This window comes from Paramisgurnus dabryanus, chromosome 10, assembly GCF_030506205.2.
Source record: "Paramisgurnus dabryanus chromosome 10, PD_genome_1.1, whole genome shotgun sequence".
NCBI classification, from domain to species: Eukaryota; Metazoa; Chordata; class Actinopteri; order Cypriniformes; family Cobitidae; genus Paramisgurnus; species Paramisgurnus dabryanus.
This window is the reverse complement of record NC_133346.1, coordinates 22,707,123-22,735,113: the sequence shown is the minus strand read 5'-3', so window position 1 is coordinate 22,735,113 and position 27,991 is coordinate 22,707,123. Positions and strand designations below refer to the sequence as shown.

The window sequence follows — 27,991 nt, the reverse complement described above, 5'->3', positions numbered from 1 at the left end:
GTGAATGCCAAAGCAGGAAGCGCGCTTTCCGTTCGAGGCGATCTCTTCTTCTACTGGTGGAGTTTGATGGCTGTTGGCTATGGATGTTGGTCTCTCTGCGCCACCTACAGAGCGGGAGTGTGAAGCGCACTTCCTGCTTGGCAAAAGCTCTGCATTAACGCTGAAAAATATTTATATATATATATTCGAATCTCAAAACTGAAAATCGAATGTCAACCCACCGAACGAATATTCGAATATTCGAATTTTCTGGTCCAGCCCTATTGCATATGATTTACTTTCTTATTACTTGAGAAAAAAAATAAAGGTTTATCTTTACGCTATTTGCATTTATGAATATAAGATTTTGCATAAATTAAAATAAAGTTAATGATAAAATATTATTTCCTTTTCTTGAAGGAAATCTTTGTGATGCCAAATAAAACATTTTCTAAATGTAGAGCAAAGGTGAGATCAATATGTAAAATTATAAATCTAGATATATCTTTTTTTTTATGTAGTTCTAAACCAGGAGTGGGGAACCCTGGGTCCTGGAGGGCCACTGTCCTGCAAAGTTTAGTTCCAACCCTAATCAAACACACCTGAATTTCATTTCCAAGCAATCCTGAAGACTTTAATTTTATTTTTCAGGTGTGTTTAATTAGGGTTGGAACTAAATTCTGCAGGACAGTGGCCCTCCAGGACCAGGGTTCCCCACCCCTGTTCTAAACGTAGGTTCGGTAGGAGCCTAAACATTCAGGCCTGTCAATCATCATCATCATGGGCGTATATAAAGCAGCCTTCAATTCCTGAATACATTTATGAACTCTTATCCTACATTTTTGCCACCAAAATTTTTTTCTGTTTTGATTTATTTTGGATTGTTTAACTCACAGTATTGAATTGGCTAAGTACCATCTCTGTATAAAAATAATATTACTGCTCTATGTGGAACTGCATAGCAAGCAACATGATGATATACTTATTATACACTCATATTGAGATTAGTGAGTTGCATAAATTGCCATATTTTATCTTTTGCACGTTTCTCCTAATCTTTGCTTGTGTCGTCAATGTAAGCTGTGACTAAAACTAATGAACCCCTTCGCAGCTGAGTAAGCCCGGGTTACAGCTAGGGAGGCCATTCGTGCCAGTTCCGCCGGACACGTCCCGAACATGTTTTCGGGTTCGTCGCGTTGGTCGACCGCATACGTCATCAAGGTTTAATATTTCGGGTTTAATTTTAGAAAAGCAACCGTTACTTTCAAGGAAAGAATGAAACTTCAATGATTGTATGTCTTAAAAGAAATAAATCTTAATTTTCTAATGTATTTTAACTGAAAAGTGAGAACCTCGATGACTTATGCGGTCGAGCAACGCGACTTCCGGAGAACGAACCCGAAAACATGTTCGGGACGTGTCCGGCGGAACTGGCACGAATGGCCACCCTAGTTACAGCTCTTCTCTGTCCCGACCAGCTGATCGCATTGTGACAATGATATGATTGACGTTAGGTGTAGATGAAAAATCTGATTACACATTCCTTATTCTCGCTGTCACAGAAAGCGCATCTCATGATTGTGTAGCAACGAAAGACGCGCAACCTCTCACGCACTTTTGAAAGAACAAAACAGAGCATTGACACGTGTTTAACACGCGCTTTTAGACGCGACACGTAAGCGGCCATGTGACCATTTGCATCAATAATCAAACGAATATACATCTAAGTAAATAAAAATCTTTCTGCGGGCCGAATTATTATTTATTATGTTTGACAGAAGACTTGCGCTGAACGCAGAGACTTCCGGCACTTAATATGTACCTGTGGAAACACGAAAATTGACCTATGTTCCGCACACAAAAGATTGCATTCGACCATTCGGTGCACATGTGCACCGTGCCGAAGGCCCTGTACGGTCCGGTACGAATACAGTATCGGGACACTGGCGGCTTCACTTTTCACCAATGGAAGAGAGCGAACGGGCATCGTCCATCTTTTTAACAGTCTATGCTGCATACACGATAGGACGGTCTCCGCAGATGGGCGAGGATGCTCGCGCATTGCTCCACACCGCGAGCCTCCGCTTTTCGCATGCATGTCTCAAAACGGAAAGCATTTATAGTTGCCGCTCACTGTTGCACTATTCTTTGAACCGACAGGGGGTGACTCGAGCAATCGAGTTCAAAAACCAACACAAAGCAAAGGATAGAAAAATTTGTTTGTTAGAACAACCCTATTGTTGTAACATTAAAACTTGACACATAAATATAAGAACATGAATGAAAAAACAATCTCATAAATATGTCTTTATTAAACTTTTTCATTTCATTTACGTTTTTACTTTACAAACAATGCAGAAATCTGTTTGTAATTATTTCCTCATTCAGTGGTACATTCTATACAAATATAAGACAATAGCCTATTTCGTGTTTTAAATGGCAAAATTCTATACTTTATAGTAAAGTAGTATATATATTAAATAGTATATGCATTGTATTGCATGGATCGATCAAATAGATATGTTACAGGCTTGCCTGCTGAGACAGACTTCAAGGTCAGTTAAGTATTATTTATAACGCTGATCTTTTGGCCGCTTTGTCGTGACCTCTACTGCAGTAGGGATCTCAGTTCGCATTTATCCTATAATCATCATCACTTTTCTCTCCGTTACAGAAGCGATTTCATCGCCACTCACACTACCGCAGTAAGCCAGCCCACTTTCATCAACAGGCCACCTAATAAGCAGTGTTGGGCAAGTTACTTCCAAAGTGTAATACATTATATATTACAAATTACTGTCATTTGAAAGTAATTAGTTACATTACAATATTACTGACTCTGAACTGTAATGAGTTACACTACTTTTACGTTACTTTTGAGTTACTTTCATCAAAATAACAGAAGTATGACTAGGCATTATAAAATGTTAAAATGCAGTTTATTGATGCTTATAAATCTAGAAGTTATGTGTTGGCCCTCGAGCTTTGAATAGGCACAGAATATGGCAAAAAAACAGTAACAATGACTGTCAGAGTCATAAACATAGACAAATGATCTGGTAAAAGTCTGGTAAATTATGGTAGACATACCAAACACAATAAAGCTAGAGCCCACTGTAATGCAAACTATAGACTAATAACATGGCAGGACATGCAACCTCTTTTCATTTCTATTCTTTAATTCACTTTTAATTCAGATTCACAGCACAAACCTGGCATGCATTGGGTTGACACAACTTATCAAAAAGTGCTATTGGAGGATCAGGCCTCAAGGAAAACAGCTCATTTCAGTATAATATAAGGATTACATGTAGACTAACATATAAAACATAGACAAACAGAGGAACACTGCTTTTTGCCAAACATTGCATATAGGCTCCCATACAAAGGCTGGTAAAAACTTTAAACAGTGATGTTTAAATATACTATTTAAATATTCATGTTTAAGTCTACATTAATGTTATGTTGTAGTTTAGGTTGCTGTTTGTAATAAAACTGTAGATAGCATAGGAATAGCCTAGCAATCTATTATGCATATGGACTGTAACCATAGCTTACCTTATCATTGCTGGTGTGGTGAAATGGATTTTACTGGCAAGATTTTTAAAAGTCTCTTTACTTCTGAGGTTCAAGCAGCACAGGAGACCGATAGAAACGTTCTGTTGCTTTTTGCTCTCATTCGCAGAATTTTGCGTGTGCGGCGCTACCGGACCTGATTGCGACCACTTTAGTCGATGCTTATACAGCCGCGGACTTCCCAGATTCGGCTCTTTAAGAAACGCGTCAAATACAAAATTAAAGTAAAAATGAACATGCTGCATACAGCACCTGGAAACAGACATACGCTGCGTCCCAAACCGCCTACTTCCATACTATATAGTAGGCAAAGAGTACGAGAAGTAGGGCTTTTCGCCTACTATGTAGTATGGAAGTATGCTGTTTGGGACGCAGCCATTACTATTTTACCCGCAGCTTTTTCCTGTGTGGATGCTGGTCACGCGCATTGGTCAAAAATAAAAAAATTAAAATAACACGTCTATTTTTGAAATGCATTGTTGTAACGCGCTCGTTACTAAGACTGTAACGAGTAAAATATTACCAAAATTTTATTAGTAATGCGTTATATTACTGCGTTACAGCAAAAACTAATATATTACTGTAATATATTATATTTTGTAATGCGTTACTCCCAACACTGCTAATAAGCATATGTTTATTCATCAAATATATTGCCTCATCATTGCTTTCACTGTAATTTCATCGTTCAGGCTCAACGCAAATAATTTTTTATACTGGCCTAGTCGGTCCAGTGGTTCAGGTTTTCACTTGCCCTTAGAGATGTTCCGATGCCATTTTTCTCTTCTCGATACTTATACTTGGGCTCAGGGTATCAGCCGATACCGAGTACCGATCCGATACCTAGGTGTGTATCTGTATTACAACTGTACATACTACTAGCCCTTTATGAATGGATATAACTATTTTATGGTGTACTTTAGTGTTGCCGCGAATAGTCGACGAGGAAAATTTGTCAATGGCAATTGTTTTTGTCGAGGAGTCGCATATTTATTTTTCTCCCGTCTCAAACGGCAAACTGTAATTCTGTCTCCTGTCTCAAATGGCTCAATGTTATTCACCTCCACACCAGTCTGTGCGCTGTGCGTGCCCTGCTGGTTAATCTGCTACGCTATCATCTTTCTTCCCTCTTCCCCTGCCTTCACTGCTTTAATTTTGAAAAAATGGCGGTGGCAGGTGAGTCTATGGAATTAGGAGTCCGAAAGCTTCCAAAAAGTATTCAAGTATTTTAAGCCAAGTTGTGATAAAAGAGTGGTCTGTTGCACTGTGCGAAACGTCTCTGGCTTATCACGGGAGCACAACGACAATGCACAAGCATCTTAAACGAAAACACTCGAGAGTTATTGATGATGCACCCACAGAGAAGAATAGGACAACGTAAGTAACTGTTATATTATTAATGAAACTGCAAGCTGGTCTGTACTGTTTATTAACTCTTGAGAAGTACAAGACTCTGTTTTTGGATGTTAAAGGCGATCAATGTTTCCCATACCTTGATTTGTTTGTGATTCTGCTACGGAATCAACACTGGCCGCCACAAATAGATTTTTCTTGATTCCCATTTACATTTTATTTTACTATTTTAAATGGTTCAATTCATTGCTGCAAGTGCTCTCTCTCTCTCTCTCTCTCTCTCTCTCTCTCTCTCTTTCTCACATGTTGCTTGCAGCACCTCGACAGCACGTGCCTCTTGATCACGTGACAGTGAAAAGGTGGCAGTGTTTTTAATGTACGTTCCAACGGATACTTTCTTTTTTGTGTAAACGTCAACATTCATGGATGTTACTGACAAAGACGACTGATCGTGTTAACATGACTTGAAGAAAGATTAGCAGTAGTGTGAGTCTGTGTGCGAGCTTTCTCCCTCCCTATGATGCGGTATGCGTGTGCAAATGTTCTGTAGTCTGTGTAACAACAACAACAGCGTATTCTCTTATATCTCTGAATTTGCACCGAATTGTCTGCGCTATATCACTCGCATTTAAAATAAAAAATGTATAACAAATATAGCAGCGATGGCGGGCCCTCGCACGTTTGTTTACCGCTACACGGTGCCTCCCAGAAACCGATGCACGGTGGGCAAGTGCATCAAGTGGGTAAATATCAGTGGACTATTTCATGCTGCTATTGACCCATTTAGGTACTGTAGGTAAAAGAAACCCCACATTTTAGACAAACGGGGGCGCTAGTGAGCCACTAAATAGACACGCCTTTATCTGACCTTTTTGTCAACACTTAACAGCCGACAAATCTGATGTGTGTCCCAAATTTAAAGTCAATCTAAGCATGCCAAGAGCCTTAAATATGCCTGAAATAAAAGTAAAGTTTGAAGCGTTGCCATGGGAACAGCGTTCGAGATGTCAAAAATTCCTTCGCAATTTAGCGTCTACAATGTCTCAGCATCATGTTGACCACTTCTGGTGTCAATCGCATGAATCCCATAGATGGAGTATTTAAAAGTTCACAGCATGTAACTGTCAGTCTTAAATATGTGTAAAAATGAAAGTAAAGTTTGACACATTGCCATGGGAACAGAGTTTGAGATATCAAAAATCCCTTCGCAATTTAGCATCTACAATGTCTCGGCATCATGTTGACCACTTCTCGTGTCAATCGCATGAAAATCCTAGAAGGAGTTTTTAAAAGTTCACTGCATGTAACTGTAAGGCTTAAATATGCCTTAAATGAAAGTAAAGTTTAACACGTTGCTATGGAACAGCGTTCGAGATATCAAAAATCCCTTCACAATTTATCATCTACAATGTCTCAGCATCATGTTGATCCCTTTTGGTGTCAATTGCATGATTTTTCTAGAAGGAGTATTTAAAAGACAATCGGCATCCACTGAAAGACTTAAATATGCCTTTAAAGTGAAAGTAAAGTTTGACGCGTTGCCATGGGAACAGAGTTTGAGATATCAAAAATCCCTTCGCAATTTAGCATCTACAATGTCTCGGCATCATGTTGACCACTTCTGGTGTCAATCGCATGAATCCCATACGAGGAGTATTTAAAGGTTCAAAGCATGTAACTGTCAGCCTTAAATATGCTGGAAAATGAAAGCAAAGTTTGACGCGTTGCCATGGGAACAGCGTTCGAGATATCAAAAATCCCTTCGCAATTTATCATTTACAATGTCTCAGCATTATGTTGACCACTTCTGGAGTCAATCACTTTATTTCCTCAGGAGGAGTATTTAAAAGTTTACCGCATGCAGATGTAAGGTTTAAATATGCCTTAAAAATGAAAGTAAAGTTTGACAGGTTGCCATGGGAACAGCGTTTGAGATATCAAAAATCCCTTCGCAATTTATCATCTATAATGTCTCAGCATCATGTTGACCACTTCTCGTGTCAATCGCATGAAAATCCTAGAAGGAGTATTTCAAAGTTAACTGCATGCAACTGAAAGGCTTAAATATGCCTTTAAAATGAAAGTAAAGTTTGACACGTTGCCATGGGAACAGCTTTTGAGATATCAAAAATCCCTTCACAATTTAGCATCTACAATGTCTCGGCATCATGTTGACCACTTTTATTGTCAATCGCATGAAAATCCTAGAAGGAGTATTTAAAAGAACATTGCATGGAACTGTCAAAAAAATTCATCTTTGTGACTGACACACTTCCTGGCGCCTGGTGGTGGCGTTATACCCGGGATTCACAATAGGCACATCGATGCGATCGGAATCTTCAGACGAACAAACATCCCGCATGGCATCACAATACGATATTTTTTGCCTCAGATATTAGACACTTCCTGTTTCTCTGATTTCGCTATAAATTTGTCGCCTCGCCATGGCAGGACCGTTCGAGATATCAAAAATCCCTTCGCAATTTAGCAAGTACAATGTCTCGGCATCATCACCACGTTTGGTGTCATTTGCATGAATCCCCTAGGAGGAGTATTTAAAAGTTCACCGCATGCATTTTTAAACAATCCAAAATAGCCAACTTCCTGTTGGGCAGAGCTAAAATGTTAGAGGGCGAAAGTTGTTTGGGTCGATGAGATCTATATGCGTACCAACTGTCGTACATGTGCGTACATGTTTTGCCCGATCTGTGCAACATTGTTTGTTTTTGCATTACAGGGGGCGCTACAGAGCCCCCCTGCCACGCCCGAGTTCCAGCCTTTGCCCGGTCCTAATGGCCGACGACTCTGACGTCTCTGCCAAATTCCAAGAGTTTTTGAGTATGTTAAGGCACCCAAAATGCCCCAAAATGTAAAAAAAAAAAATCAGAGCAAAAACAATAGGGCTTCGCACCTTTCGGTGCAGGCCATTCTCAGTGCTCGGGCCTTAATTATAAGAAGAGCAACAGCAGTAAAGCTACAATGTAAATGTATGGTGATTTTGTCAGACAATGTTGCATATCTAAATCAGGATTTTAGCAGCAGTTAAAGGAACAGGTGGTTGGATTAAACACTAGGTGTAATGGGTCGTGTTTAGTCACTATTTTATAGGCTACTCGTTTTATGTCTGTCAACAGAACAGATCATTTGTAAAATAGCATTCAGTTGTGTTAAAATGCAAAATAATGTTATAGATCAAAGAGTAGAAGTGAAACATTTCATATATATATTTCATATATATATTTAATTTGTACAATAAAGAGAGTGTTATTATTCATTTAATTCAATTTCTGTACCTAAAGCTAATTCTAGACCTTACTTAATGTGCAACTTTGTTCTTTTTTATAAGTGTTTGTAATTTCCCACCTTTTTTTTTTTGCTGATCTGAAAAACGATTCGATCCGTGCCTCAAAAAACGTAACGTGATCCGAACCGTGAGTTTTGTGATCCATCACAGCCCCATAAAAACATGAAATTTCAGCCTCTCTCTCTCTCGTATGAGAAGGAAGAGACTGAGGTACCCTCTTTCTCCTGTTACCTCATTATCTTTAATGAGCTGACATCATTTTAAAGAACAAACTGTAGACTACTAGTTCGTGTTTTGAAAAGTCTTGTGTTTTGTGATATAAGTCCACAGGTTTTGTGGACTTATATCAGTGACTTAAAAATTAGCTTTTTCAAAAACCATGCATAACCCTCTGGGGTCTAAGGGGTTTTTAGGGCCCTGGGGAATTTTTGACATGCACTGACATTTGTGCTTTTTTCAGTTGCTTAAAAACATATTAATGGCAAAAGTCTCATAACACCGTGTTCATCACAAACTGGGCTACAATATCATATAATCAACATGTATGTACATGTTTGTATTTTTGAGAGAAAAATGTTTATGCGTGGTTTTTGAAAAAGCAAAATTTTTAAGTCACTGATATAACACCACAAAACTCATTCTAAACATGTTTTCCCAAGACTTTTCAAAACAGGATCTAGTAGTCTAGAGTTTTTTCTTCAAAATGCTTTTAAAATCATATGGCCTACTCAATCACATAAAGCAAGATATTGATTTACAATTTCTAAGACAGTTTAGCTTGGGAAAGGCTGTATGCGTGGAGGTGGGAAAGCTCCTGAATAATCAGTGATTGACAGCTGAGAGACAAAAGAGTTGAATAATGAGCCACATAATGAGCCTTTATTTGTAGTAAAACTATGATAGGGTTTACTTTTCAATATAATGTAAACATTTATATATATATTTCTATTGAAATATTTTCTATTAATTTCACAAGTATAAGTAACCTTTTAAAAACCATAGTAGCCTAATCATGGTAAAGATACTGTTTGGCCATCGTAAAATGAACACACTTCAACACAGGGTTAGTGTTTGGTTGGCCAGCGAGAGGTTTACTTTTGTGCAGTAAAAAGCTCAAAAGAACAACTGCCTATCGTTGTCTGGACTTTTATTTGTGTTTTGTAATCATTATAGTAGAAACACAACAAGGGACACGCGTGGTAAACTTATCAATGTTTGTTTACAGCCGCCGCCATTACCTCACGTGTTGATCATGAAAGCAGTGAATGTGTGCACATGCGAGTGATCATGTGTTTAATAAACTTGCTGTTCGGAGATATGCGCTTCGACGCAACTAAATAAGGATTGTACTGTTTGCAATCGCGTATTTTATAAGAATACCAAAAAGCGCGTCGAGTTTCCTGACTCGCGTGTTTGTGTATGTGCGTTCCAATCGCGTGAACTGTTTAACGGAAGAACAAAGAAAACACTCGCGTCTGGAGATACTGACACACATACGCAAGGAAATAAGGATTTAGATGTCATGTTTGGTGCAATCGGATGGAAATACAAGGAATGGAGAGACTGGATTGTGGATTGCATATCCATTGACTGCAGGAGGCACGAGTCATGCATATGGATGTTTCTGCTTGTTCACTTCAATGGCGCGGGGGTGTGGCGATCTCTTCTCATTACAGATAATGAGGTAACTGGAGAAATACAGTACTTTTCCTCCTTCTCATACAGTTTACACCGAATGACAATATCTGTTTTCAGTATCACTTACATCATTTAAAAGGAGACATTCCAAGCATTATGTATACATTTATCCTTTGTTTCTACGACAAGTATTCGTTAAGTTACAGTTTATTTTTCTGACGCGTTTCTGAAAGGACTTCACTGAGGGAGAGAGAACAGAACGTGCATCATGTTTATTTTCTTAATTTTGCGAAAAGCACAACATTCTGTTTTTATTGGGAGTGGACAGAAAAAAACTAGACACTTTAACGTTTTAAATGATGTATAAATCATATCTGTATGTAAAAAATCAGCAAAGTAATTTAAGTCTCTTTGCTGAGTGATTGAAAAATAAAGAGTTTGCGGCGCCCGCGCCGCCGTCGACCCCAGAGTGATAAAAATGTTTCTCTCAAAAATACAAACATGTATATGCATGTTACTCGCATAATATTGAATCCCAGTTTGTGCTGAACACAGTGTTTTGAAACTTTTCCCATTATTATGTTTTTAAGCAACGGAAAAAAGCACAAATATCAGTGCTGGTCAAAACTTTCCTAGGGCCTTAAAAACCCCTTAGACCTCAGAGGGTTAAGTTAAATAATATTTTTTTCCTAAAAGCAGTTTTTCCTAAAAAAAGTGTAAGGTATTTGGACTAAGATCTTGTTGCTTTAACAACGTTTTCACTAGCAGATGGAATCATATTTAGGTGTTTCGAGCACTTTGATCGAGTGAATCATTTCTCGAAGCAATTGGTTCAAGTGATTTGAAGCTTCGAAGAACTTTGTTTCTCCCATCACTAATGTGCTCTGGCTGCTTCCTTTTACTGTGGGTTCACACCAGCTGCGTTTGAGGCGTCAAATTCGCGTGTACCGCGTCTAGTTTGCCGCTTGAACATTTGAGTACTCGCTTCATTCACGAGTAAAATTCTAGTTATCGAGACATTCATACGGAAATCCGCGTCATGGGAGGGGCTTTTGCGACTCTGCTCACTTTCTGTAATCACGTCACTACTAAAGCAAGCTCCTGATTGGTTAACGCAGCGCGTTTTCCGGCAAAGTTCAAAATTTTCAACTCACTCGTTTCCTGCGGCAACGCCTCATTTGCGCAAACGAGGCGAAATCGCATCTGCAGTGCAGCTCTAAACGCCTCATTTGCGCTGCGAGACATCCAGACGCATCCTTGACCTAACGTTGAAATCACTCGTGCTTGACGCCTTTACCGCAGCTGGTCTGAACGCAGCATATTGTGGCTCTTTCTATTTCCTTAATGTGATTACTCACATGACAGGCAGACCAGGCATAATAAAAGACATACTAACATAAAATAGCAAAATGAATAAAATTGCCAAGAAAACATGTAAAACCTATTAAAACTGAAATATAGATAAAATCCCAATATACTGCATATGATGAGCGGTAAAACATGTTTCCTGTGTGACAACATCAAATCATTTCTAAACTTACTGTCTGTGTGTGTTTTTGTCTTGAGGTGGATTGTAGTGAATCTTCAGTGTATAACGTGACTGATGATGGGAGTCTGGATTCAGTGTGGATGAGCAGAGATCAGAGCCGCACACCACAGCCACTGCTGGACTCTAAACTCTCTGAAGAGAAATCCAGACACACACAGGACTCCGAGCTCAGTCTGACTTTACTCTGTTATACTGAGTCAAAGGCCACAGACACTCAGGACACTACAGTGTGTGACAGTAAACGGAGCTTACAGGATGATCAAACCTCCACAGAGTCTCTGGATTCTGTCTGTAACGCTGGAGAACAGCAGCAGATCCTGCAGACCACACTGAAGATGTGTTCAGTCAAACTCATCGACTGCACGAATCTCATGATAAAGATTAAAACTGAACCCACAGAAATAAAAACTGAACCCACAGAAATAAAAAATGAACCCACAGAAATAAAAACTGAACCCACAGAAATAAAAACTGAAACCACAGAAGAGGAAGATTGCACTGAGGAAGATGATGATTTTATTCCATCAGGTATGTCTCCTCAATTATCGTTGTATTTTTAACATTTTAAGCTGTCATGTGAGCACCTGTTTTGGGTTTTCATTCACAAACTCACAAATCAAAAGACCAAAAAATGTAAGTACTAAAATTTTAAAGGGATAGTTCGGCCAAAAATTATAGGGCACAGAGCAGCAGCAGAGTAGCCTCCGTAGGCTGCGTAAGCTCTCATCCTGAATGCGGATACAACAACACCGCGCAGATTACCCTCAGAAGACCTTTGTTTATCATCCAGGAGCCGTTTGGATATATTTTGTGAAGGATGGACGCACTTTTTTTGGACTTGAAGGTCGTGGACCCCATAACATTACATTTAATCAACTGAAAGATCTAAAACATTTTCTAAAATATAGCTGCAAGCAGCAATTGCGGGGCCAAGCACCTTCAGCGCAATGAGCACCCAAAGCACAGCAAACACCACACGACGCAGCAAATGCCCAAAGCGGACAGGTCGAGAAGAACGTTTTAAAGTGAACACAAAAGGAAATCTCAATAAGTGAAAGTAAGAGCTGGGTTTCGAACCCATGACCTCAGGTTCCCAAAGCATGGCACTTACTGCATGCACCACTGAGTAAACGATAAAACCACTGAGTTGGTGTGTCCAAGCTATAGAAACGAGCTTTACAGCTATAAACAATGATATCCAGCAATTACCAAAAGTGCAGAAATGACAACAGAGAGCACAAATAACTGAAATACAATGTATAGTGTGAAAATCACAAAACTTAAGAGAGAAAAAAAGTTAAGACAAAATATCACTGCACATGGGTTTCGAACCCATGACCTCAGGTTCCCAAAACATGGCATTTACCGCATGCGCCACTGAGTAAACGATTAAACCACTGAGTTGGTGTGTCCAAGCTATAGAAACGAGCTTTAGAGCAGGGGTCCCCAACCTTTTTTTCACCACGGACCGGTTTCAGCTTTAAAAAAATTTTGCGGACCGGGGGGTGAGATTGGGGGGGGGGTATTGGGGTCGCTGAGTTGCTGTTCAAACGTGCTGAAAATCCTCCTTTTCGAAAATTACGTTTCAAACAGAAGTAAACATAACAACCATGCATAAGGAAAATTAATAATTGCTTTATTTAGGCTATAGTATATTTTCTATAGACATGTAAAACCATATTTTGGCGGATTGTTTTTTACTTTCATTGTTTTTACTTGTTTGCCTGCCCATTTAGTCTTAATAATTAATGGAACCTAAACAAACTTGGCTTGCTGTTCTCGAAGGCAGCTCGAATCTTGGTCGGGCTCGAGACCCAATTCCAAGTAACAGAAGAGAAGAAAAATGCAGTGAAGGAGGAGAGATGCCAGAAGAGTTGCGGCTGGGCGCAGAGGCATGGAGACTCACGTTTACCATGATTAATGATGATTGACAAGTTTAGGTTCCTTTCAAACCTACGTTAAAAGTGTAGCTGTTAAAATATTATTAGCCTAATAGTTTATTTTGATCATGGTGCTATGATCGCTGGATAATTCTGAAGTTGTTTTAAAGAAGAATAAAATAATTGCTTTTCAGTCATTTGCGCTGTCACACATTTGAACGTCTCCGCATATGTACATCATTGCGAAGTACATTTGCAAATGATTCATAAAGTCATACCTCCGCAATTCTTTGATCGATTGTGTTTTAGAAGTACTGTATGCTCAAATGACAGCAATGTGATCGCTGATGCGTTGGTAGAGGGAGAGAGGCGGAGAAAAAGAGAGAGAGCGCGGCTCTGTTCAAAAGTGGAAATGATTGATGTTATTTGAAGTCGGCTCTTACAGTACAAAATACCCGATTAAGCTATTACGTGGCTATTATACACATTTTTTCGGGACGTTCTTGCGACCCGGTGGCAACTTGTCCACGACCCAGTACTGGGTCGCGACCCGGTGGTTGGGGACCTCTGCTTTAGAGCTATAAACAATGATATCCAGCAATTACCAAAACTGCAGAAATGACAACAGAGAGCACAAATAACTGAAATACAATGTATAGTATGAAAATCACAAAACTTAATTGAGAAAAAAGTTAAGACAAAATATTCGAACCCATGACCTCAGAATCTCATGGCATGTGATTTACTAGATGCGCAACTCAGTTAACACAGCTCAAGGGGCAGCAAAAAAACAGCTTAGGTGCTGCAAGGATTGACACGTGCCAATCAACACAGAAATACAATGTATATGAGAATCAAAAAGCTCAAGTGAGATTGAAGACAAGAAGATCATTCTGTATAGTAATGCTATACAATGTAATATACAGTCACATTAATTTACTACGACAAATAGACAGCGTCACAGGCACGGTCAACTTTGGAGTGGTAATTCTAAGAAAGAGAACAGAATATCAAAAATCTGTTCAGTCATTTCTGTGCGGATTGCTCCATACATTATACGAGCAGTACCTGGCATAAAATAAACAAAATTTGTTAAAGGAGTAGCGAAAAAAATCATCTACCATATGCTTTACAATAACACGTGAACAGAATGTTGGAAAATGACAAACGAGGTATCGTTCCAATCGGCATAAACCAGTGAATACAATTTCACAAAGAAATTAATATCAGACAATGTATTGAGCAGAGGTGGAAAAAGTACTAAAATATTGTACTCAAGTAAAAGTAAAGTTACTTTAATAATATTTTACTTAAGTAAAAGTAAAGTTACTTGTCTAAAAATCTACTCAAGTAAAAGTAAAAAGTAAGTCATTTTAACTTTACTCAGAGTAAAAGTTACTTTTTTTACAGCGGGAAGAGGTGGAGGATTGTAGTATAGTTAAAAAACGACAAGGGAATATACATCTCAAAGCTCTTTTAAAGTAAGAAACATTTATGGAATTGTTTAATGATTTTTACATGTGAGTTATGCACTTTTGAATGTGGTCAGCAGGTTGTAAATACAATCACTTTAGTAAGGTGGTAACATACATTATTTTATTAAACTATATATCTAGTTTAAATGAGCATATAATGAGATGAGTGCCATGTCTATATACATTTGACACGTTTATTATCTTCTTACTTCCCTGACCTGGGTACCTGATGACCTTTATTCCTCTCTCTCTCTCTTGCTCTCTCTCTCTCTTGCTCTCTCTCTCTCGCGCTCTCGCTCTCTCTCTCTCTCTGCAATGTCTAATGACCTGCGCATTCTCGAGGACGTTTTGAAGTTGTGTTTGACTTGACGCGAAGCTGCTAGACCTCGGAAGATAATGCGCATGGAATTAAAAACGCGTCGTGCAATTTCGTACTTAAGAGCATGAATCCTACCTTTCATAGAAATGAAACACTCGCTTCGCGTCATAAGGGGTTTCTTTCATAAGATTTGAACTGAGGCGGGTCTGCATTAGCGCGCGCCTGTCTCGTCTGTCTCCATGGTTCTTTTTGCGCGTTCCCCGGGCCCCGCCCATTTACATCCGTTGCACGTCTTTATCCTCTTGCTTTTTAAAATATTTTTTACTCAGTAACGGATATGATTTAAAATGTAGCGAAGTACAATACTTTAAACAAAACATACTTAAGTAAAAGTAAAAGTACAGATTTTAAAAACTACTCAAAAAAGTAAAAATACACAAAAAAACTACTCAATTACAGTAACGTGAGTAAATGTAATTCGTTACTTTCCACCTCTGGTATTGAGAAGTTATAAGTAGTTCCATAAGAACTGTTATAGTTTATAACCCCTAGGTGGCGCTGTACTCTGACTTCCCAGGTACCTTCAGGACATCATGTCGGAGCTCCTTACTAATTTTTGCGCGGATATGTCCAATAGTTCAAAAAATATAACAAATTATGTGAAATTTCAAAATGGCGGAAAGGCGGTTCGGTCAAACCCGGCATAATACACATCGACAGATTCGGCATGAGCCAAGGAATCCGAAGACACCAAGATCATAATTTTTTGACAAACATTTCAGTAGTTATGGGCAAAAATAGCCTTTTTTTTATATCTCATGACCCATAGGTGGCGCTGTCACCAAATTAGGCATGGACCCCCAGTTCATGGTCTACATGAAGTGTACCAAATGTCATTTCGATTGATCAAAGAATGACCAAGATACAGCCTCAGAACGATTTTTGTCAACCTCGTTAAGTTTGCGCATTTATTACTTTTCAAGAAAGATAAAAATAAAAATTTTCTGTTCAGTCATTTCTATGCGGCTCACTCCAAAGATCATCTGTGCCAAAATTCATAACAATTGAATCAAATTTGAAAGAGGAGTAGCGAAAAAACGAAATACTGTACATTTCAAAATGGCCGCTACTGTAATGGGTGGAGTTTTACTGTAAGGCATCAAAAACAATAAGCATGAGGAGAGCAATCACGTGTACTAAGTGGAATTTTCATAGATCAAGCGGACCAGCCGTTATAACCATTTGAACATTGAATTTTTGAGCTGTTGGTGGCGCTATAGAGTTAGTGCTAGAGACCCCATTTTTGGTCACATGACTATTTATGACCACCACTACAACTGTGCCAAATTTCATCATTTTCCTACGTACGGTTCATAGGGCTGCCATAGACTCCCATTGGGGAAGAAGATGCAGAATAATAATACTGACAATTCCAATAGGTGCCTCAGCACCTTCGGTGCTTGGCCCCTAAATATCCGAAAATGTGTTTGTCTGAAAAACCATGGACATATGCAACTCGTACAGCTTGAGGGTGAGTAAATCATGGGTTTAATATCATTTTTGGCCGAACTATCCCTTTAAAGTGATTTAGGATATCTTTAAAACTTATTGAGCAATAGGCATGTAGGCTTAAATGGTTAGTTCACCCCAAAATCATAATTTGATCATAAAAAACACAACCCCTGTGTTATTCTAAACCCCCAAGTGCTCCGATTCTCTTCAGAACCCATTTTTAGATATTTTTAAAGGATAATTCCGGTATTTAACACTTTGGGTCTCATTTCTGGTTTGTTTTGGATGAACTACAGTGATGGACACAGAAATTTTGACAATGGGTCGTGTCTTGAGTTTTTGACTCGTTTAGAATCGTCTCTTGACTGCTTCAGAATGGAAGTCAATGGCCATGCACAAACATGTCATTAAAACAACACTTAACGTTCATTTTCAAAACTGTGCTACTCACCGAGTGGTTCGTGGTGTTAGTTGATGATTAAAAACAAGTTGTGTAGCGAAATACAGTTTCTGTCGTGTTTTATTTGGCATTTTGTAAAATTCCATTGACTTCTCTTTGAAGACTTATTGCTCGCTGATATATCACGATATATCAAACAGAAAAGGGTCTGTTTACATGTGGTTGTAGTTTTTTCGCTCGGTTTCTCTCAGAATAAATTTTTCCCATATTTGTAGGGCTGGACCAGAATATTCTAATATTCCTTCTGTGGGTTGACATTCGATTTTCAGTTTTGAGATTTGAATATATATATATATATAAATATTGTACAGCGTTAATGCAGATCTTTTGCGCAGAGAGACCAATATCCATAGCCAACAGCCACCAAACGCCACCAGTAGAAGAGATCGCCTCGAACAGAAAGCGCGCTTCCTGCTTTGGCATTCACGCTAATAGTGTTGTAAATAACGTTTAGCTTCTTGCAAAAACTGATTGATTTGCTTCACAAGACGTCAATATGTCACACAGAGTTATGGGGGATTACTGTTGTATTGGATCTATATGCTTTAGCTCTTAAAGTGTGCGGATCGGTTGACTTGCATGACGGAGCACTGGGGTTTCTGCAAAATATCTTCTTTATTGTTCTGCTGATGAAAAAAACATATTGGATGGTGTAAGTGTTATAAATAAACTTGATTATGAAAGTATGCTACCGTTTTATTACAGTTTGTTGAACTTCGTTCATTTATTTTCATTGTTTTATTTAAATAGCCTACACTTTAAGTTGTCAGTAATTACTGTGCTGCTTATTTCTGATACGGGAATGTTTGTTTGTTAGAAAAATGTTAGGCTACCTTATTAACTCTTTCACCGCCAGTGTTTTTAAAAAAAGTTGCCAGCCAGCGCCAGCGTTTTTCATGATTTTCACCAAAGTTTAATGCCTTCCAGAAAATGTTCTTCTTTAAATATATAAACATACAATATACCAAATGAAAGAACAGACCCTCTGCTTTCAAAAAAAAAAAAAACGTTTCATCCTACCTTTAGTGGTTCTTTTGCAATCAGCTTTTGAATATGGGTAGGTTTTTGCAAAAACACCATATTTTGAGCAAAAAGCAGAGATAATTCCATTTTTATGACGGACTTTTCATAGAGATCCCACTCAGAGCGATCTTTAAAACAGACACGGACATGCAGCAGCTTGCCATAGGGCAATACTTCCGGTTTTAAAAAGTTGCGGAAGGATAATAGCGGTATTGCGGAAAGACGGAAAATCTCGTCATTGGCGGGGAAGCGTTTTCTCTTAATTGACGAGATATCTCGTCAATGGCGGGGAAAGAGTTAAAAGTATTGCTCTTGTGTTTTGTTTCACTAATGCTGTTCTCGCAGGACGCGTGACAGGCACGCCACTTCCGGCTTGCGCTGCTCTGTAGTTTATAAAAAAATTATTAATTCTAAACGTGTCACATGTCCATATTGCACGAAAAAAAGGCACTCCACTCCCTTAGGTCCGCAGCAACACATACGCCACATAATAAAACTGTAGACAGACAGACACACACGCAGAGATTCCTGCCTTTATTAAAGAGAAAAATATGTTCAGCCCCTCCTTCCGAAGCTTCAAATATTCGATTTGATTTCTACTAGAGCTTCGAAGCTCAAATAATGTTATTTGTAACAGCCCTACATATTTGATGGCTCAGTGACCAGCTTTAGGTTTAAAGTTATGCTCGATTGTGACTGTCTATATGCTAGACACCGAGCGTACTTGTATGGCAAAGTGGTTGTCGCCATCAAGTGGTTGGGAGTGTGCTAACACTTCAGACTCAAATATAGAGCGGAAGTATATATGCGGTTCTGAGGTATCTGAAAAAATAGTTCCACTATAGCAAATAACACGGATTGAAATCATACATTGCGCCAATATATTTGTTTTTAATCATCAACGAACACCACAAACCACTCGGTGAGTAGTACAGTTTTGAAAATGAATGTTAAGTGTTGTTTTAATTACATGTTTGTGCATGGTCATTGACTTCCATTCTGAAGCAGTCGAGAGACGCTTCTAAACGAGTCAAAAACTCAAGACACGACCCATTGTAGAAATTTCTGTGTCGATCACTGTAGTTCATCCAAAACAAGCCAGAAATGAGACTCAAAGTGTTAAATACCGGAATTATCCTTTAATGAAAACTGGGAGGCTTCTGTCTGTCCCATTGACTTCAGTTAGTTTCACAAATCTTTTCCTCAGAAAACAATGAAAGACATCGCTATAAGGTCCATCAGTTATTCAATAATAATATTATGAAGTGATGAGAACACTTTTCTGCACAAAGAAAAAAATGTTGAATAAAATTGTTGTTTGTGTTGTTGCCTAAATCCTTCATCCTTCTTTGTGTAATAAGAGTGAAAGACAATTTAATTGTTTCATGTTTCTTTCAGATGTGAAGAGTGATTCATGTTTGGATATAGAAATAACGTCCTCAAAATCAAAAGAGCGACTGACAGCACAAAATCTTTCCTGCATCACCTGTGGAAAGACATTCAGATCACAAAGACTTTTAGAGAGACATGAGAGAAAACACACAGAACAGAAACTCTTCACCAGATCTGAGATCAGCTTTACTACCTTACAAGAGAAGAAACTTAATTCAGAAGAGCAGAAAGAGAAGAGGAAGAAGAAGAAGAAGCAGTTTCACTGTGAGAAGAGTTTTAGTCAACGGTCAAACTTACTTCAGCACCAGAGAACTCATACAGGTGAAAAACCTTACAAATGTTCTCAGTGTGACAAGACATTTAATTATTCATGTCACTTGAAAGTCCATGAGAGAATTCACACTGGAGAGAAACCTTATCACTGTAATGTCTGTGAGAAGAGTTTTAGTCAACGGTCAAACTTACTTCAGCACCAGAGAATTCATACAGGTGAAAAACCTTACAAATGCTCTCAGTGTGACAAGACATTTTCTCAGTCAGGTCCTTTAAAATCCCATCAGAGAGTTCACACTGGAGAGAAACCTTATAACTGTAGTGTCTGTGGTAAGAGTTTTAGTCAACATGGCAGTTTAGTGTCACACCAGAGAACTCATACAGGTGAAAAACCTTACAAATGCTCTCAGTGTGACATGACATTTAATTATTCATGTCACTTGAAAGTCCATGAGAGAATTCACACTGGAGAGAAACCTTACGTCTGCTCTCAATGTGGAAAGGGCTTCACTGATTCATATCGATTAAGAGTTCATCTAAGAGTTCATACTGGAGAAAAACCTCATTACTGTAATGTCTGTGGGAGGAGTTTTAGTCAACGGTCAAACTTACTTAAGCACAAATGCTCTCAGTGTGATGAGATGTTTGCTCAGTCAGGTTCCTTAAAATCCCATCAGAGACTTCATACGGGAAAGAAACCTTAAAAGAATACTTTAGATAATTTACTCAACTCCATGTCATCCAAAATATGTATGTGTTTCTTTGTTCAGTTGAGAAGAAATTAAGTTTTTGAGAAAAAAATTGCAGGATTTTCCTCATTTTAGTAAACCCCAATTCTTTACAGTTACAACGCAGTTCCAAAGCGCTCTAAACGATCGCAAACAAGGATTAAGGGCAGGGCTCCAGACTGACATTTGAGAAGGATGGTACTGGCAACCACTCAAGTTGTACAGCTGGTGGCGCTGGGCCTCATTGTGGTGGCACCAATCACTGAGCGGTGTAAAAACAAAAGAGAAACACTAAAACGAAGTCCAAACATGTTTAATGCATTAATAAATTCTAGGGCAGTCAAAAAATGAATTGTGATTAATCGCATACAGAATAAAAGTTTGTGTTTACATAATATATTTGTGTGCATTGTGTGTAATTATTATGTATAAATAAATACACACATGTATAAATTTTATCATTACAAGTGTCAGTGACTACCAGGAACAGGCTTGTCAACAACCAAGAAAAGGGTTGATGACTTCTGGAGAGACAGATAGGAGCTCAGGAAGACGGCAACTGGGGTGGTATGGGCTAGCACCCCTAGCCGCAACCTCTGTGTAAAGGAACCCAAATCTAATTACGAATCAATTAAATGAACAACACCCCCAGAGGAGCCTGAGGGGGGGAGAATGAGAACCCCATTTGGATGGATTTAATGTAATCCGCCATTAACAATGGAAAAACAACTATGTCCTTGCGGAAAGATCTGCAAAAATGCAAGAGGACTGAAGATCCATCAGTCACAGATGAAATATCTGGAGCAACGGCAATCACCACAATGCACAGGCCTAGTGCCTGGTGAGTCAGAGGAGGAGCAGGGCCTGGAAGCACCCTATAAAGCCCAGAGTCTCCAAGTGGTGCAAACTGCCCCTCCAGTCATGCAGCCTGAGAATAGAAGGATCAGGTGGCCTCAAGCATGTAAAACAGCCGAGTGGCAGACGTTTGATGATGATGATGTGGATAAGGTGCTGGAAGAGAAAGAGAAAGTGCCCTGTGCCAGAAAAAGGGAACTCTTGAGCACATCATGAGCTGCTGCCCAAAAGCTTTGGGTGAAGGCCGGTCTCGCTGGAGGCATGACCAGGTACTCAAAACAATTGCAGAGAGCATCCAGGCTACCATCAGCTTCATCAGGGCTGGAGAGAAACCAGAAAGATCTGCCAGAGTAATATCAGGGCTTCTGAACACTGTACAGGACTGGCAGCTGAAAGTGGACTTGTGCAGACAACTTAAGTTCCCTCAACATGTCGTCAATACCACCTTGAAGACCTGACATTGTCTTGGTATCTAAAGCAACAAAGAACCTGGTCATGTTGGAGCTCACTGTGCCAAATGGAGGAAGCTTTTGAGCGGAAGAGACCGAAATATGAAGGCCTCGTCAACGACTGCCATAACCAAGGCTGGTAGGCAAGGTGCTTACCTGTGGAGCAGAGCATTTGAAAGGAGAGTTAGCGAGGACCAGAGTGTGTGAAATATAGTCAGAGCACAGAGCTGGGTTTTTATCCAAAGGCCGGATCGATCATTCCATCTCGCTCCGGTTCCTCTCTGATACCACTTACAAGTCTAGGGCATGCACAAGAATATAGGCTGCGTGGCGGACGCAACGAGGAGTGGGTTTGCTGCATATTGATTTGCCTATGTTAACAGTCAACTGAAATTAACAGTCAACTGAAAAATGTCACAGACACACTCACAGAAATAAGCAATTCATTAAAGGAATTGTTCGAAAAATTAACTTTTTGTCTGAGTACCATTTATATTGTCGCAATTACACGTTGATGGGCCTGAATGGCTTGTTGATTTTGCTGCACATATACTGGTCCTGGGTCAGGGTCATCTGGCGGTGCCCCCACCTCACCAAGGAGCACCCCACCCCCAGATTATATATATATATATAAATCGAAATATATAAGCATGTAAATGTTTCTTAAATACATACAGGCAGGAGTGTGTATTTAAATATACAAAATAATAAGACACAGTGCACACACAAATATTATGCAAAAACAATTTTATTTTGAATGTGATCACACGTGTGATCACTGAACTACGTTTTCATTCTTGTTTAAGTAAACATAAACAGCTGGATGAAAGCAGTCTGTCTTGGGTCTTAAAGTGACAGAAATGTTCATTTCATAACAAATATATTACATTTTTTTAATACAGATGCCTGAAAAGTAAAATTATTTTATTATTATTCGTATTTGTCATGTTCTGAATAAAAAGTAGTGTAAAACCACAATTAACTGTGGAGCAAAAATCTGCCTTTTAATTTGACAGGAATCAAGATTTGTAATTTATCATGATAATTATCGATATCGGCTGATATGGAAAACTACGCTGCATGGATAACTACTTTAAAGAGAACGGCCTAGACTGGCAGAACTGTGTTGGGGTGTGCAGGGAAGGTGCAGGGTCAATGACAGGCAGGCATCACAGTGTCGTCAGGCAGATACTTGATCGTGCCCCAGAAGCTAAATGGACCCACTGTTTTCTTCACCATGAAAGCCTTGCTGCAAAAAAAATGTCACCAGAGTTACATGAGGTGATGGGTGTAAGTGTGAAAACCATAAACTTAATTAAAAATAATGCTGTGAACTCACAACGCATCGTCACAACAAAAGTTATGGTTCAGCTCTTTAAAACAAGAGATTTACATGCAGATCAACATTCACGATGAGAAATGTCAGCAAACTGGACACAGATATTAGGTAAGTTAGCTTGTCACTTACCGCGCTGAAGCGGAGATCATTCAGCAGCATAAAAGAATATCACGTCACATGCTCATTTGAGCATATAATAAACAAAAATGCCAGCGCGTCATCCCAACAAGGTATATCGTTCAGCTCCTCAAAACAGGGGTTTAAATGCATATTAATAATCATGATGAGAAATGTCTGAAAACTGGATTAAAGCAGAGATCAGGGAGCTCGTCAAAGATCCACTCAGAAGTATATCCACACCTTGCAGTTCCCGGCAATCATTGGCAGTGTGAATGAACAAAAAAATCAAACGATCTCGGAAAAATCCAGGTTGCATTTTCCGGAATGTCTGTTTGAAAAGGGCTTCTGTGAAGCAGGCCCAAGTGTCTCATTAACGGGACACTTCACCCATTTGCATTAAGCTTTGTATAGTTAGAACCCCAGTCATGTTTTTGAATGGTCGGGCATCATTTCCTCAGTTGCCGCTGAGACAGGAGAAATACAGATTTCAGTGTTGCACTTCCTTCTTTCAATGATGTAAAATCATCATTTTGCATCATTGAAAGAAGGAAGTGCAATATCTTTGTTGAGAGGGTGAGACTACAAACACCAAATTCTAAATGTATGTTACATTTCGACTACATATATGACACACTTTCAATAAAGATTAATGTTTCTACGGGTGAAATGCTCCTTTAAGAGGGGAACATAAATAGGGAGTTGTAGCTTGTTCAAATCGAACTGTTGTGACTGTTATTGTTCATTTATAACAGATATGAAGAACAACTTCAGGTTCTGACATGCAAAAATGTAGACTACTGAAACAATTATTTTTAATTATTTTTCAGATTATAAAGCTATATTTTTTCATTTGCACTTTATTTCAATTTTCATTTACAACTTATTTATTTTAAATTGAAAAATATTATTGCACAATTTTTGGTTGTTCCAGACGAAAGATTGCTATCGTCAATTTCTCCTATCGTGGCTCTTCATTGGTGGTCCTATGTCGTACAGTGAAAGAGGTTCAAAGACGTCGGTTTTGCTCCAAATATAGCCTACAATAGTTTTCTGACAGTGTCAGACATTCAGCATGATGAACGCTCAAGTGTGTTTGCTGCTACGACCTGTGTACTGGTATTTGTTTACCACTAGCGCATGCTGGTGACATTGCGCTAAAGCCCGGAATACACTGCAGGATTTTTGCACTCCTATAAGATCATTACCTTATCACCCTGTGCGACATGGATCGTTTAAAGCATGGGTCACCAAACTAAGGCCCGCGGGCCGACTCAGGCCCGCCACCCCCCTTTGACCGGCCCCCAGCCCCTCTGCCCCCCGCTACTTCAGAGGTGTAAAGTACTTGAGTAAATGTACTTCGTTACTGTACTTAAGTATTTTTTGGGCTACTTTGTACTTGTTCTGAGTATCAAAATATAGGCAACTTTTACTCTCTACTCAATTACATTTTTGATTGGGTATTTGTACTCTTTACTCCACTACATTTGAAATGACACTTAACGTTACTCGCTACATTGTTTATTCATCAAAAAAAAAAAAACGAGACGAAAGTGTCAGGGGTGATGATGGATAGAATCTGTGGTCGCGAGGTTACACGCACACACACAACTGAGGGACTTCATTTGGCGCTGCGCAGAGCAATCATATGAAATCAAAATACTGCGAGAGCGAATCAAATGCATATGGAGAAGTCTGGTCTCGCGGTACTTTGATGTCAAACGCTGAATGGGTTGCGTTGAGCCACCGTAGCGGGACATCTGCGTGCTGCGTATGTCATAAACTGTAGAGAAAAGTTCGCGTCTGGTCTGAGAGAAGAGATAAAGAGCAAACATATGGATGCATATCACATTTGCTTCAGTCAAGGGACCCTTTGTTAAACTTGTGATGCTACAATCAAAACAAAAGTGATGCGCGATTGCAGGAGGGTCATCCCGCAACTCAAAGGCAAGCACAAATGTTTTATACTGATGTTTATCAGCTACATAACTTGATATAACTTACTATATAAGCCTAAATAAACCAGCGATGTCCTGTACTGATTGCCTGAGTAAATTAAGTACATTATAAGATTGATAATAAGTGTACAATTTCACTGTCCTCACATAATGTATTTAATGTAAAGAGGGATGCATGACGAAAGAAATGTAGTGCACTTAATGTGAGATAGTGGTGTTGCGTACTACATGTGTTTACAATCTTTCAAATGAACAACTTCACGTTTTTAATATGCATTATCATATTTCTGTTAGTGTAATTTTAGTTTACTGGAATTTTTAAATATTAAAATTATATCTTTTTTAGGATAGGCCTATATAAGAATATTTGGTAACACTTTACAAGTGCAAATGCTATGTATAGTGACCCTATATATACACAGTTATGGTGACACAAAATGATTTAAAACTTGAAATAAGGTTTTGGATATTGCACATCTCCAAGTCATTCACTCCATGTGCAACTTCATTCGCTTTGTCACACCACCAGGTGTCACTGTGGCCTCAAAGCTTCAGCACTGGCACTCAGAGATCGATTGCTAAGTCTGAGGTAAAACAAGCCCCCCTCATTAGCATACAGACGAAGAAAAGAAGAAATAAATAAATGTATAAATAAATAAATGTGGAAATAAATATATATAGAAATATATAAATGTATAAATAAATATGTGTAGACATAAATACATAAATACATAAATAAATGTGAAAATAAATAAAAGTAAAAATAAATAAATTTATAAATAAATGAATAAATAAATAAATAATAGTGTGAAAACATACAATTATACATAAATAAAGAAATACAGGTATAAATACTCATTTATTTTTGTTTTTTTACATTTCCATGTATATATATATATATTTCTTTATTTATTTCTGTATTTTTGTTTTTTTACATTTCCTTGTATATTTATTTATGTATTTATTTATTAATGAATATGGCAAAATTGGCTCCCCATAGGAGGACTAGTGCATCTTTGAGCCAACATTCAGTACGAGTAAAAATACTTGAGTACTTTTAAAGTGGGTTACTTTAACACTTTTACTCAAGTCGTTTTTAAATTGGTGACTTGTAACTTGTAGTGGAGTAATTTTTACAGAAAGGAATTTGTACTTTTACTCAAGTATGGCTTTCAGCTACTCTTTACACCTCTGTGCTACTTGAACCGGCCCTGGTCGCATATGCAACCGAAATGTAATCTGTGCGACCTTAAAATATATTTGGGAGCATTTTTGCGACTGCCTATTTTGTTGTGGTGTGACTTGATTTAGATTGTGAATGCTGTGTGCTGTTCCAGGTTCAGTGTTCTCGCCAACATTACATAACCAATCAAATTTCATCATTATGTTCTTGCGTTTAATGAAGACCGCAGATTGGCTAATATGAATGTCAATCATTCCTTGTTGCTGTGCTATGTTGTCGTTGGTGCGTAACACCCCATTCAGACAGCCAACGACAAGCAGTAGCAGAGCGACGCAATCTTATTCATTTCAATGGAAATTGGGCGACTTCCGGCGACACGAGCGAACGTGACCGTTGGCGACAGAATGTAGGCGCGACAAAAGTTGAGAAAAGATTAACTTTATGCAAATTAGCAGCGAGTTTCACGAGCAACTACCAATGGGAGTGAAGTAAGTGGAGCACTGATTTGTTGTTTACAACATGGGGTAACGTCACACTACTACGCAACCAGAAGTGGGAACGCCCACAAGCGACATCAACCACCAGCGGCAGGCGATGAGCAGCGATAACATCGCTGGCTGTCTGAATGTGGCGTAAAGCGCGAAAATGTGAAAGACAAATCGCGTCCGCGTACATGAGGAGAACGAGCCGACTATAGCCAATTTTACTACTGTATTAATTCATAACGACGGGCCGGATTTAAATGCAGCTTCACCACCGGAAAATAAGGCTTAACTTTTAACCTTTCGGAGAGAGTGGCTTAAAGATTACAAGTGGCTCCGCTATGAAAATGGTAAAACGGCGTTGGTGGCAGAATCCACACATTTTAAGCGGCAGACCTTGCTTAAACATGGCAAAAGTGTTGTGACAAATGTGTTCATTATTGATGGAGACACCGACCTGTCTATCAAATAGTGTTTGATAGTGTATATGTGCGCATCCTGCTTGAGGGACTTCCGACAAATATCCTTGTATTCCATGTTGAGGAGGAACACGAAAATGCTGATGGTATGTTTTTAAAACATTCCCTATTTAACTGTTAGTAGTAATAGCATCCTGGTAATGCTGTTATAAATACCAATATATATTAGCCTTCTATATTGAGGTCACTTTTGTAATGTCACAATTAATCACTGTTTTACGTGTTTGCTAGATTTTCTATTGTAATCATATGTTACCTGTTTTGTAAAATTATTTATAGCTGCTATACTATTCAAACAGGATTTGGGAATTATTTTAGGAATCTATGCAGCAAAAAAAGACCCATTTTTCAAATCCTGACCAAAGGATGTGTAAAGCCCAGTTGTGGTGTTTAATTTTTAATAAAATATATCTATTAACTTATACATCGTAGTTTTGGTGCTTCATAATTTTTGGATGAGTGCACTTTTGATCTGGGCCATACAATTCTATGTTATATAGCTGACCCGGCCCCCCATCACAGTCAGGAACGATAATGTGGCCCCCAGAGAAAAAAGTTTGGTGACCCCTGGTCAGAGGCGATTCTAGGGTCTATGGGGGCCCCAAGCAGAAAATTCCCTGTGTGCAAGAAGTGTGCAAAACTTCTATACAATGTCTTTTGCTTAACCC

At 38.8% G+C, this 27,991-nt stretch overlaps 1 protein-coding gene across 4 annotated transcripts in view; it reads left to right on the top strand.

The window, feature by feature from the left end:
• The window catches only part of LOC135779532 (uncharacterized), a 33,625-nt gene that overhangs the window by 1,597 nt on the left and 4,037 nt on the right, over nucleotides 1-27,991 (top strand). The window contains exons 2-4 of one of the 4 annotated variants that reach the window (XM_065290295.1): nucleotides 11,417-11,927; nucleotides 19,467-19,781; nucleotides 20,578-24,062. In XM_065290295.1, coding sequence (XP_065146367.1) covers nucleotides 11,417-11,927; nucleotides 19,467-19,781; nucleotides 20,578-20,651 — 900 coding nt within the window. In that variant the 3' untranslated portion in view covers nucleotides 20,652-24,062. Of the gene's footprint in view, nucleotides 1-2,653; nucleotides 11,928-19,466; nucleotides 24,063-27,991 lie in introns of those variants that run through there. The other 3 variants (XM_065290296.2, XM_065290291.1, XM_065290292.1) reach the window with 3 other exon arrangements.